Source organism: Entelurus aequoreus, linkage group LG02, assembly GCF_033978785.1.
Source record: "Entelurus aequoreus isolate RoL-2023_Sb linkage group LG02, RoL_Eaeq_v1.1, whole genome shotgun sequence".
NCBI lineage: Eukaryota > Metazoa > Chordata > Actinopteri > Syngnathiformes > Syngnathidae > Entelurus > Entelurus aequoreus.
Genome location: NC_084732.1, coordinates 52,618,846 through 52,632,632, shown reverse-complemented (window position 1 = coordinate 52,632,632; position 13,787 = coordinate 52,618,846). Strand labels below are relative to the sequence as shown.

The 13,787-nt window shown below is 40.5% G+C and overlaps 1 protein-coding gene across 3 annotated transcripts in view; it reads left to right on the top strand.

Moving 5' to 3' along the window:
• The window catches only part of tub (TUB bipartite transcription factor), a 244,290-nt gene that overhangs the window by 229,528 nt on the left and 975 nt on the right, over window positions 1-13,787 (top strand). For all 3 annotated transcript variants that reach the window (XM_062028977.1, XM_062028983.1, XM_062028987.1), the window contains exons 9-12: window positions 10,155-10,269; window positions 10,468-10,566; window positions 10,671-10,842; window positions 13,396-13,787. The exon at window positions 13,396-13,787 is cut by the window's right edge and continues 975 nt beyond it. In XM_062028977.1, coding sequence (XP_061884961.1) covers window positions 10,155-10,269; window positions 10,468-10,566; window positions 10,671-10,842; window positions 13,396-13,529 — 520 coding nt within the window. In that variant the 3' untranslated portion in view covers window positions 13,530-13,787. The remainder of the gene's footprint in view (window positions 1-10,154; window positions 10,270-10,467; window positions 10,567-10,670; window positions 10,843-13,395) is intronic.

Sequence of the window (13,787 nt, the reverse complement as noted above, 5' to 3'; positions counted from 1 at the left end):
TTCGATTATTTTTTATTTTTCCCCTCCCTCAGGGGGGAACTCGACAGGGTGGTTGCTGGTTGTTCCATCTCCATCGTTGGGGTCCCTGCGGGTGGGGTGTTTGGTTCCCGTGGCCCCGTGCTGGGCGGTCCTGCGGCGGTCCTGCGGCGGTCGGCTTGGGTGGGGTGGCGGGCTGCGCCGTGCTCGCCGAGGGTGGGGCCCGGTTGCTGGTGGGGCGGGGGCGGTCTTCCCGTCTGGTTGCGGGGAGTCTCTGTGCCCCCCGGGCGGGGCGTCACGCCTTTCTGCCCGTGTGGGGTGTGGCTTGAGGTCTGGCTGTCCCCTGCTTCTCTCCTGCCTTGTCCTCTGCCAAGTGCGTCTGTCTGGGGCCTGCTGCTGGCTCTTACGGGCGGCACGGTGGGCCTGGCTCTGGGGTTCCTGTCGCTGGCCAGCCTTGCTGCGTGGGGCCGGTGGTCCCTGGTTCTCTGGGAACCGCACCTGCTGTTTGTGGGTTGGGCTCTCTGGGTGGCTGGAGTCGTACTCTGGCTCCCACACACACTGGGAGTCAAATATATTGTACATACAAATACACATATACTCACATACATACCGTTATTCATACATACATACATACATAGATACCTACGCTCCCACATACATACACAGATACAGTACATACCTACACTACCGTTCAAAAGTTTGGGGTCACCCATACAATTTTGTGGAATAGCCTTCATTTCTAAGGACAAGAATTGACTGTCGAGTTTCAGTTGAAAGTTCTCTTTTTCTGGCCATTTTGAGCGTTTAATTGACCCCACAAATGTGATGCTCCAGAAACTCAATCTGCTCAAAGGAAGGTCAGTTTCGTAGCTTCTGTAACGAGCTAAACTGTTTTCAGATGTATGAACATGATTGCACAAGGGTTTTCTAATCATCAATTAGACTTCTGAGTCAATGAGCAAACACATTGTACCATTAGAACACTGGAGAGATAGTTGCTGGAAATGGGCCTCTATACACCTATGTAGATATTGCACCAAAAACCAGACATTTGCAGCTAGAATAGTCATTTACCACATTAGCAATGTATAGAGTGTATTTCTTTAAAGTTAAGACTAGTTTAAAGTTATCTTCATTGAAAAGTACAGTGCTTTTCCTTAAAAAATAAGGACATTTCAATGTGACCCCAAACTTTTGAACGGTAGTGTACATACTCAAAGTTCGTACATCCACACGCACATTCACTGTACAAACATACACATACCCATACTGTACATATACATTCACTGTACACACATACATAAGCACATTCTGTACATATACATTCACTGTACAAACATACATATACACATACTGTACATATACATTCACTGTACAAACATACATATACACATACTGTACTTATACATTCACTGTACAAACATACATATACACATACTGTACATATACAAGTACCCCCCCTGTCTTCATTTTTTTCTCTTTCTATCCCCTCCTGCTCCGGCCCGGCTGCATCAAATGATAATATAAATACATTTAATAAAGTCAAATACAAATAAGGCAACAAGAGAAGTATCCTACACTTCTCTTTTGTAAAGTAAATCTGAACAGCCGATATGGGCATCTACATCTACTATATGATTTGCTTGAGAACCTGGACAGGACAAAAAAAATTAAAAAAAATAAATAAAGGGATTTGAGTCCATGGAATCGGTTCTTTTCTTATCGAACGGTTCTTTTCTTATTGAAAAACCGGGAGAACCGGTTTCGAACATCATCCCTACTCATAACTAAGTATGATGATGCTGTGCGCGTGGCTCTCTCCACTACTACTACCTCTCTCCTCATTGCCGTTTTTGCCAAAAATGGTAAATACCATTTCATGTTAAACAGGAAAGATTAAAAAGTACAGCTAAGTCCCGGTTAATGGAGCCTGACTCAGTTAAAAACTGGTTTGCAGCAGGTTTTGATCTGCAGCACAAAAAGGAAAGGTCCTGCTCAGTGGCCTTTTGGTTAGAGTGTCCGCCCTGAGATCGGTAGGTTGTGAGTTCAAACCCCGGCCGAGTCATACCAAAGACTATAAAAATGGGACCCATTACCTCCCTGCTTGGCACTCAGCATCAAGGGTTGGAATTGTGGGTTAAATCACCAAATGATTGGCGGGGAGCGGCCACCACTGCTGCTCATTGCTCCCCTGTGGGGACGGGTCAAATGAAGAGAATAATTTCACCGCACAGAGTGTGTGTGTGACAATCATTGGCACTTTTAACTTTAACTTTAAAAACACAATCACACACAAGGCATCCACACATTTCAGTCCAGGTATGTCCCGTGCTCACAGCAGGAACTGGCCCAGAGATACCTTCTGTGCACCCTTTTAAATTGTGATTAAGTACTTATTGTCCAAATGTAGAAAGGAAAAGCGCTCCACACTTTTGTGATGGGGTGAAAAAAATACTTTTCCCCCATAATTGTTTTTGACAAGGAGAAGTTCGAAGTTCTTTGGATCATGATCATGTGACCTGGGCATGTCTCGTGTTTACAGCACTTCGAGCTATAAAGTAGATATTAATGGCGTGTTAATTTGTGTAATTTGGAAAAATAAGGGGATTTGCCTGAGACAATGCAGTGATGAAACTAACCGGGAAGTCTCTTGTGAATCTTGTAGACCAGGGCTACAGCATTTAACTAAATTGTTCTTGGGGCCACATTTCCAGGACGCCAAGGGCCTGACTTCTCCTTATGATTATTTTGAAAACATGCATCCTATGTTGTGTACATTTGTTTTTGATCTTTTTCTTTTTTTGTAAGAGTTACACATTTTAGAAAAAAATGCAAAATACAAGTGTACACTGCATGGACACTGGCCTATAGAACATTAGATGTTAGATATGCCATTGTGTTTACACTGGTTTAAGTCCAAGCGCTCTGGTAGTTTTAGGAATTTGCTGCAAAAATGTTACCACTATGTCTAACAATTTCCCTTGTGGATCTTTGAAGTTTGTCTAAGTTTAAGCTGTGAATCGAACTCGGGTGGCCAGTCTAGTGTCATTCATGGGCTGGATTTGGCCGACCGATGACACGTAAATAGATTTCAGATATAGAAAATGACAGGTTGGATCTGATTTTGTTGTAAATATACAGTTTTTGCTGTACACAAAATTATTGAATGATAATGACATCACTGGTCAAACTATCGGTGTCAGTATCGGCAATACGAGCCTTGTATTTACTTTGTATCAGATTCATTCTAAATTTTGAGTATCACCCACCCCGTATACTTCCCTGAGGTCTATGCACACAGCTACTGTAAAATGGCCTTTGTTTATTGCTGATCTGATGTCTTCTGTGAACAATAATAATGCAGATAGGGCAGAATGTTTGGAACGGAAGCCATGTTGGCAGTTATTTAGCAGCTCATTGTTTTCAAGATGTTCGATTCATTGATTATAAAGACGTTGTATCCATTATTTTGGATACGACCGAAAGAGTTGGAATCAGTTGACAATAATGTGGAAGGTCATTAGCTTTAAATATTGGTATGATTTGAAGAGTTTTCCAAAAAAGGGAACACAGAGAATCTAATGCAGTGATAGAAAAATGGGTGACACTAACAGCTAGTTTTCAGAAATGTTTCAATTGTATAAGTCACAGGAATGGGAATTATTTGAGGAACAAAAAGTTTGATGGATTTTTTATTTGGACAAAATGTTTAGTTTTTTGTACAATTCTGCTGTCTTATATATATATATATATATATATATATATATATATATATATATATATATATATATATATATATATATATATATATATATATATATATATATACTGTTTATGTAACGATGAAGGGAGCATAATTGAAAATACGCGTTTCCAGTCTGATGAAACATGATTTTTATTGATTAATTTTAAGCATAAATAAAGACTCTTTTGTAAGAATACAAAGTAAATTACAATCAAAACATGTAACAATTATCAATATACATACAAGCAATACCAAGATGGCGGCGCTTTGATGGCGGCAGCTTCTTGCAGGCGCTCTTGGAAGTGTAGACCGATTTGGCAAAAATACCCGTCAATTCAGTCAATTTCATGGCTGGCTCACAGCGTGGTCCCTCCGTGATCACTTACAACCGACATACGATTCTGGATGTGGAGAGATCGGGCCATTTTGGGCTGAAAGATGCGTGTACGGTGGACCTCCTCGCTAGCTTGGGAATTCTTCGCGAGCTACATCCAGCAGTGGCCTTTGAAGCAGCGGGGTCCACTACCAGCGGGGACCGTCAACGAAAGAGACGTAAGCGGTGTGTTCGGAAGCAGAAGCGGGGATGCCGGGCGGGGCTAACAACAAAGCTAAAGGCTAATCCTCAAAGAAGCGCTACTAAGGAGTCCGTTAAACTAGAAATAGCCAGCGCCAGGCTGGATAATCCCTGCACACATAGCAATTCTCTTAGAATAATATACAACTCACATAATGTTTTTTCTGCAGAGGTGGACATGCATACTACTGAGGTGGCAAACTATGATGCGTTCAGTTTATCGCAGCACCAAGCAAACAATCTGAAAATTCCTGTCATATCAATTCCTAGATATGGTCGAAACTTTTTAAAGTGCACTACGCACAATAAACGTAACATTATTAATATTGCTACTACGGATAATTTCAACAAAAACTCCTCAAAACAGCCCACTACCTATAATATGGGCTTTTTAAACATAAGATCATTATCTTCCAAAACGTTATTAGTTAATGAGGTCATTAGAGACAACAATCTTGACGTCGTTGGTCTAGCTGAGACCTGGCTCAAACCACACAAGTTTTTTGCGCTGGGTGAGGCGTCTCCTCCTGGCTATGCGGGAACGCATATTGCCCGTCCCATTAAAAGGGGTGGGGGAGTCGCACTAATATACAACAAAAACTTTAACCTTACCTCAAACCCAAATAATAAATATAACTAGTTTGAGATGCTTACTATGAGGTTTGTCACACCGCTGCCTCTCCACCTGGCTGTTATCTACCGCCCCCCCAGGGCCCTATTCGGACTTTATCAGTGAATTCTCAGAGATCGTTGCTGATCTAGTGACGCACGCCGACAATATAATCATAATGGGAGACTTTAACATCCATATGAATACCCCATCGGACCCTTCGTGCGTGGCGCTCCAGACTATAATTGATAGCTGTGGTCTTACACAAATAATACATGAACCCACGCATCGCAACGGTAATACGATAGATCTAGTGCTTGTCAGGGGTGTCATCACCTCTAAAGTTACGATACTCCCGTACATTAAAGTAATGTCCGATCATTACCTTATAAAATTTGAAGTTCTGACTCATTGTCAACAAACTAATAATAATAATAATAACTACTATAGCAGCCGCAATATTAATGCTGCCACAACGACGACTCTTGCTGACCTACTGCCTTCGGTAATGGCACCATTCCCAAATTATGTGGGCTCGATTGATAACCTCACTAACAACTTTAAAGACGCCCTGCGCGACACCATTGATAGTATAGCACCGCTAAAGCTAAAAAGGGCCCCTAAAAGGCGTACCCCATGGTTTGCAGAAGAAACTAAAGCCCATAAATTATCATGTAGAAAGCTGGAACGCAAATGGCGCGCGACTAAACTTGAGGTTTTCCATCAAGCATGGAGTGATAGTTTAATAACTTATAAACGCATGCTTACCTCAGCTAAAGCTAAATATTACTTAAATCTCATCCACCTCAACAAAAATGATCCTACATTTTTGTTTAGTACAGTAGCATCGCTAACCCAACAAGGGACTCCTCCCAGTAGCTCCACCCACTCAGCAGATGACTTTATGAATTTCTTTAATAAGAAAATTGAACTCATTAGAAAAGAGATTAAAGACAACGCATCCCAGCCACAACTGGGTTCTATTAACACAAATACGACTGTATATACGACGGACACTGCCCTCCAAAATAGTTTCTCTCTCTTTGATGAAATAACATTGGAGGAATTGTTAAAATGTGTAAATGGGACAAAACAAACAACATGTTTACTTGACCCAATTCCTGGGAAACTTATCAAGGAGCTTTTTGTAATACTAGGTCCATCAGTGTTAATTATTATAAACTTATCACTTTCCTCTGGCACTGTTCCACTAGCATTCAAAAAAGCGGTTATTCATCCTCTACTCAAAAGACCTAACCTCGATCCTGATCTCTTGGTAAACTACCGGCCGGTGTCCCATCTTCCGTTTATCTCGAAAATCCTCGAAAAAATTGTTGCACAGCAGCTAAATGAACACTTAGCGTCTAACAATCTCTGTGAACCTTTTCAATCCGGTTTCAGGGCAAATCACTCTACGGAGACAGCCCTCGCAAAAATGACTAATGATCTATTGCTAACGATGGATTCTGATGCGTCATCTATGTTGCTGCTTCTTGATCTTAGCGCCGCTTTCGATACTGTTGATCATAATATTTTATTAGAGCGTATCAAAACACGTATTGGTATGTCAGATTTAGCCTTGTCTTGGTTTAACTCTTATCTTACTGACAGGATGCAGTGTGTCTCCCATAACAATGTGACCTCGGACTATGTTAAGGTAACGTGCGGAGTTCCCCAGGGTTCGGTTCTTGGCCCTGCACTCTTTAGTATTTACATGCTGCCGCTAGGTGACATCATACGCAAATACGGTGTTAGCTTTCACTGTTATGCTGATGACACCCAACTCTACATGCCCCTAAAGCTGACCAACACGCCGGATTGTAGTCAGCTGGCGGCGTGTCTTAATGAAATTAAACAATGGATGTCCACTAACTTTTTGCAACTCAACGCTAAGAAAACGGAAATGCTGATTATCGGTCCTGCTCAACACCGACATCTATTTAATAATACCACCTTAACATTTGACAACCAAACAATTACACAAGGCGACTCAGTAAAAAATCTGGGTATTATCTTCGACCCAACTCTCTCGTTTGAGTCACACATTAAGAGTGTTACTAAAACGGCCTTCTTTCATCTCCGTAATATCGCTAAAATTCGTTCCATTTTGTCCACAAGCGACGCTGAGATCATTATCCATGCGTTCGTTACGTCTCGTCTTGATTACTGTAACGTATTATTTTCGGGTCTCCCTATGTCTAGCATTAAAAGATTACAGTTGGTACAAAATGCGGCTGCTAGACTTTTGACAAAAACAAGAAAGTTTGATCATATTACGCCTATACTGGCTCACCTGCACTGGCTTCCTGTTCACCTAAGATGTGACTTTAAAGTTTTACTACTTACGTATAAAAGACTACACGGTCTAGCTCCTGCCTATCTTGCCGATTGTATTGTACCATATGTCCCGGCAAGAAATCTGCGTTCAAAGAACTCCGGCTTATTAGTGATTCCCAGAGCCCAAAAAAAGTCTGCGGGCTATAGAGCGTTTTCTATTCGGGCTCCAATACTATGGAATGCCCTCCCGGTAAAAGTTAGAGATGCTACCTCAGTAGAAGCATTTAAGTCCCATCTTAAAACTCATTTGTATACTCTAGCCTTTAAATAGACTCCCTTTTTAGACCAGTTGATCTGCCGTTTCTTTTCTTTTCTTTTCTCCTCTGCTCCCCTCTCCCTTACGGAGGGGGAGTTGCACAGGTCCGGTGGCCACGGATGAAGTGCTGGTTGTCCAGAGTCGGGACCAGGGGTGGACCGCTAGCCTGTGCATCGGTTGGGGACATCTCTGCGCTGCTGACCCGTCTCCGCTCGGGATGGTTTCCTGCTGGCCCCACTATGGACTGGACTTTCGCTGATGTGTTGGATCCGCTGTGGACTGGACTTTCACAATATTATGTCAGACCCACTCGACATCCATTGTTTTCGGTCTCCCCTAGAGGGGGGGGTTACCCACATATGCGGTCCTCTCCAAGGTTTTTCATAGTCATTCACATTGACGTCCCACTGGGGTGAGTTTTTCCTTGCCCGTATGTGGGCTCTTTACAGAGGATGTCGTTGTGGCTTTTGCAGCCCTTTGAGACACTTGTGATTTAGGGCTATATAAATAAACATTGATTGATTGATTGATTGATATACACTACCGTTCAAAAGTTTGGGGTCACCCAAACAATTTTGTGGAATAGCCTTCATTTCTAAGAACAAGAATAGACTGTCGAGTTTCAGATGAAAGTTCTCTTTTTCTGGCCATTTTGAGCGTTTAATTGACCCCACAAATGTGATGCTCCAGAAACTCAATCTGCTCAAAGGAAGGTCAGTTTTGTAGCTTCTGTAACGAGCTAAACTGTTTTCAGATGTGTGAACATGATTGCACAAGGGTTTTCTAATCCTCAATTAGCCTTCTGAGCCAATGAGCAAATACATTGTACCATTAGAACACTGGAGTGATAGTTGCTGGAAATGGGCCTCTATACACCTATGTAGATATTGCACAAAAAACCAGACATTTGCAGCTAGAATAGTAATTTACCACATTAGCAATGTAAAGAGTGTATTTCTTTAAAGGTAAGACTAGTTTAAAGTTATCTTCATTGAAAAGTACAGTGCTTTTCCTTCAAAAATAAGGACATTTCAATGTGACCTCAAACTTTTGAACGGTAGTGTACTTTTACTGTCACAGGGTGTTGGTGACGAACTCCAAGATGCAGAGAAGACAGGATTTGTGCGGGAAAACATGATTCAATGTCCATAAAAATAATGCAAAACACAAACCAGGAAACAGGCACAGGCAAACTGGAGACAGGGAACAGGAACGAGCAAACAGGAACTAGGAATAACTAACGGTTAACTGGATACAGCTAACAGGAAAACAAGAAGCTAGGAGACAGCAAACCGGGTCCGGCAACACCGATGCATCGGCGCATGCTTCGAGCTCATAGAGCAAAACCCTGTGTCGGTGCGCGTACCGCTTTTAGAAAGTCACGTGACCGATCATGAGCTGTTTTGGTCACGTGACCGATACGCAAACTGTGTCGCACTGACGCCTCCTCTGTGCCCTGTGAGCGGGTCTTTTCTACAGCCGGAGAAATAATAACTAAGAAGAGATGACTGAAGTGTTGATACCAACCAAACCTAAACCCCCCCCCCTCCACATCCCACACCCCGGATTGTAAATAATGTAAATAATTCAATGTATATACTCTGATGATTAACTTGTGTGATGACTGTATTATGATGATAGTATATATCTGTATCATGAATCAATTTAAGTGGACCCCGACTTAAACAAGTTGAAAAACTTATGCGGGTGTTACCATTTAGTGGTCAATTGTACGGAATATGTACTTCACTGTGCAATCTACTAATAAAAGTTGTAATCAATCAATGAAAGAAATCGTCTAAAATTGAATACGTTGGAAAAACTGTTTTTTTTAAATAAAAATGTGTAAAAAATAAATTTAAAAAAATCACAGTCCACAAGCATTTTCATTCACAACTCGTTCTCTTAGATTTCCATGTTATGATACATGTTCACATTATTTGACTGTATCTAAAAAACATAAAAATATATTTTTACTTAAATGAAGATATGAAATAATCGTAAATGAAATACAATGACTTGGTTTATATTATTGTATATACTAGGTCATAAAATCAGTGTCAGTTGAGTCGGTCCATAGGTTGCCTGTAGGGATTTTTAATGTCCAGCAAATGTCAGTATTTAGTGACACAGTATTGACACAGTATCAATACAGTTTTGCAATGTGTTGAAACGCTTCATGACGCCTCATCAACCCATCACTACTGTGAATAGCTATAGGAACTAGTAAACAGGAACAGCTTACCGCAAACAAAGACATCGACAAGTATCAGCTCGAACGACAATACTCCAGCACTGACTGGAGGTCAAAGCAAGTCTAAATAGCAGCTGGCTGATTGACACCAGGTGTGGCCAGGTGCCAATCAGCCGCAGCTGAGGGGAACAGCGCTCAGGGAGACTAGCAGGAAACTGAACCAAAATAAGAGGGCTTACAGGAAATAAAGACAGAGGGAAAACCAAAAAATAACTAAACTGTCAGTGACAAACCAGACATTTACAGTCATGTCAGTATGTTTTTTGTATAATAAATGTTGACTGAGAATAAGTCACAAGCACGAAAGACAGTGGAAGCATACGTAACATCTTTGTAACTGTCTTCAGCACACAAAATACTGCAAGGTGCAAAATTGTGTCATCATTTCATTTTTTACTGCAGGTCAAACCTCATGGGGACCAAATTTACGGTATATGACAGTGGTCTGAACCCTATGAAGACCACCACCAGCCTAGAAGACAGCAATATGCGCCAGGAGCTGGCAGCCATTTGCTATGTGAGTTCTTGCATCATTTATTTGATGTGCTATACTGATTTGATGCATTATATATTACTTTGACAATCATTTTAACCATTGCAATGGGGTGCAGAAAATCACTGTTAAGATTTTAAATAATTTGTACTCCTAATTTATACTGATATTTGATATTTTTTGGAATATCAATGATTCAATTATTTTCTGTTTAAAACCCAGGAAACTAATGTCTTAGGATTTAAGGGACCTCGGAAAATGAGCGTCATCATCCCTGGAATGAATATGGACCATGAGAGAGTTTCGATTCGCCCACGAAATGTATGTTCCTTGATACACACATGTGCCAATCACGTCTATGAAACATTACATTCTATCTGATCACTTTGGGTGATGCTGTTCTGTCGTTTTTGATTGTATTATAGGACCATGAGTCATTGCTGGCACAGTGGCAGATCAACAACACAGAGAGTGTCATTGAACTCCATAACAAAACCCCAGTGTGGAATGATGATACACAATCATATGTGCTCAACTTTCATGGCAGAGTTACTCAGGCCTCTGTCAAGAATTTCCAAATCATCCATGACAACGACCGTGAGTTCAACTACTTTGTATTTAATATGGTTGTTGTCTTTATCAGTACCTCACTAAAGTGAATAAAAGGGACAATACAATAAACAAATGATTAACTTAAACTTGGATATACTTTAGAGTAGTGAGTGAAAAAAACATCTATTATTTAGCGCATTGTGTTTTGTTTAGTTGGAAGTGAAATTCTTGTAGGCTGCAATGGGAAAATTTCTTCTGACACAGATGACTTACATGATATACATCCTATCCTATCCTACTGTAGCTGTTCCTTTTCGTAGTTTGTAAGGTAAACATTGATAGAAGAGGTGTGCTGCCTCATCAGACCGCACATTATGTCTGATTTTACAGTGTTGGGTAGTGTTGTGGTCATGTAACTGCCAGGCTCTATTTGATTGGAGTCACAAGTGCTTATGTTGGATTGGTGAAAAAGAGTCATGTGACAGTACCCACCTGACTTCTTCTGGTGGGCACTTTCACCAAACCATTTGTCTTTGCAACAGAAGTGGGTAATAACATGCTACATTTTACTCTGTTGCTTTGAATTTCATTCTGATCGTTACATTTATTTATATCAGCATTATTTATAGTCTGCTGATTACTGCTTGCAAAGACTTATTCATTTGGCTCATCAGCTAAAATTTTGGACTAGACTTCTGAGTAAGGACTAGTGATGTTTGACTCCATTTCACCAATCAAATGGAGCCTGTCATACTACATTATTTGCAGGCAAAGAAGAACAAGCCAGCTGTGGGAGTGACCCTTTACTCCAACAATCACCAAGTACAGATATAGAAGCTGAAATACCATGTTTTTCAGATTACAGAGCGCACCGGTATATAAGTCGCACTCACTAAATTTTAGAAACATTTTTCCCACATATTAGCTGCACCAGACTATACGCTGCAGATATATATGCTGTGAAATGAGTTATTTACACAAAAAGATTTTATAAATGTTTATTTACATACCTTCATTGTTTCCAAACGGCTGATCAAACAAAACAGACGTAATCGTTGTGGAAGCTAGCTCTCCAATCAGCTAAAAAGACTCAATATCTCCACGGTGATGTCTTGGAGAATTCATTAGTAAACTAAGGAATTTGTGAAACTGAAACAATACAAAAAGAATGCAATTGTAAGGAGATAATGCTAACACAGACACTTGTAAACGTGTGAACATATTAGCTTCTGCTAACGATGCTGGCTTCATTACATTACGATAGCACTTACAAATATGCATGAAAACATTCCAACAGTACGAAGTATGGATAGTTTTAGTTATACTGTAAAACTTATAAACATTACTTGGAGTGATTAATGAAGAATTCATGATTAGAAATGCTATGAATGATTAGAAGACAGAACAGCAATGCAATGCTTAAAGTTCACAGCTTAAAAGAGCAGGAAACACTTGTCAGCATTTATTCACCCAGCAGCACCTGCAGTGAGCAAATTCGTCCAAACGATAGCACAAACAAAAACACACTTTAAAATATGTCTTAGCATGTTTTTAATTAAAACTATTTGCTTTATGGCCATCAGTGGAGAAAAATCCATAAATTAGCCGTACTGTTTTACTTTTGTACAAGCCGCAGGGTTCAAAACGTAGGATTAAGTAGCAGCTTATAGTTTTATTTATAGTAAGTCAATATTTTTTAAGTATATAATAAAATAAAAACCTACTTGTTTAATAAGTGTGAGAATGTTCTCAAAGAAGATGTCTATGAATGTTCTCATTCATCCAGGTCTTTGTCATCTCAGGACATCCGATCGTAACTGGACTGTTTGGTTTGTCTTAGAAGAAGTTTCGCCGCTCATCCGAGTAGGCTTAATCACTTCATGCTCAAAGACTTAGACTGGTCAGATCTAGACTAAATCGTTCTCAAAGAAGACACTTAAGCTATGTAAAATGACGCCAGAGAGAAGACTACTGGACAAACCTCTTCATGGACGTATTTTGACACTTGTCTATAACAAAAAATAATTAATAAACAGTAAAAATATTGTAAATATGTTTTGTTAGTGGGTAGACAAAAATAAATAGCAGTAGATCACAGGACTTGAAGACCTCATCCATCTCATTCATTCAGATCATTCACAACATCGGTATTCCTATTTTATTTAGTGATGTAAAAATTAAACATCTAATTAATCAGCAATTGAAAATAATTCACTGTGTCGTTTGTAATAACAAGGAGTAGTCAAACAGTTGTACTGTACTTTCATCAAGTGATTCTTTGGCCTATCACTAGATGGAGCCAGTTTGAGAATCTCTGCTTTAGTGCATGTAAACATACCAAGTGTGTGGTGTTGGGTTTAGTGGGCTCTTACGGAGTCTTGTGTATGGTGGCCCAGAATTTGGTGCTACGCCTCTGGATGTACTCACTTTTGTGAAACACTGTATATTATGGTTCATTACTGTGGTTGCGGACTGGTCAGTGTTGCAGTGTCGTTGTTGTTGACAATTAAGGAACATTCCTGCTGTCTTTTACTAGAATTTATAAACAGTGCAATTTCTTATGTTCAAGCTTTATTCATTCGCTATCATTTTATGCAGCTGACTACATCGTGATGCAGTTTGGCCGTGTAGCGGAGGATGTCTTCACCATGGACTATAACTACCCAATGTGTGCCCTTCAAGCCTTCGCCATAGCCCTCTCCAGCTTTGACAGCAAGTTAGCCTGTGAATAAGACCAAGTGCTCCGTGTGTCGTCTCGTCAAGGGCTGTTCACGTACCCCCGGGGCTGGTGTGAGATATCCAAAACACCCTGGAAATCCTGCGTATTCCAAAATGCTTTGTGGGTATCAAGTTCTGTGTGTGTGGGGGAGCAGGGTGGATGTTTGGTGAAACACATGAAGCACAAAGCGTAATCAGCTTTCAAGATGAAATACATGAAAACATTTTGCAATGTGCTGGCACTCTAAAGAACTCCTCTTTCTTTGTGTGCT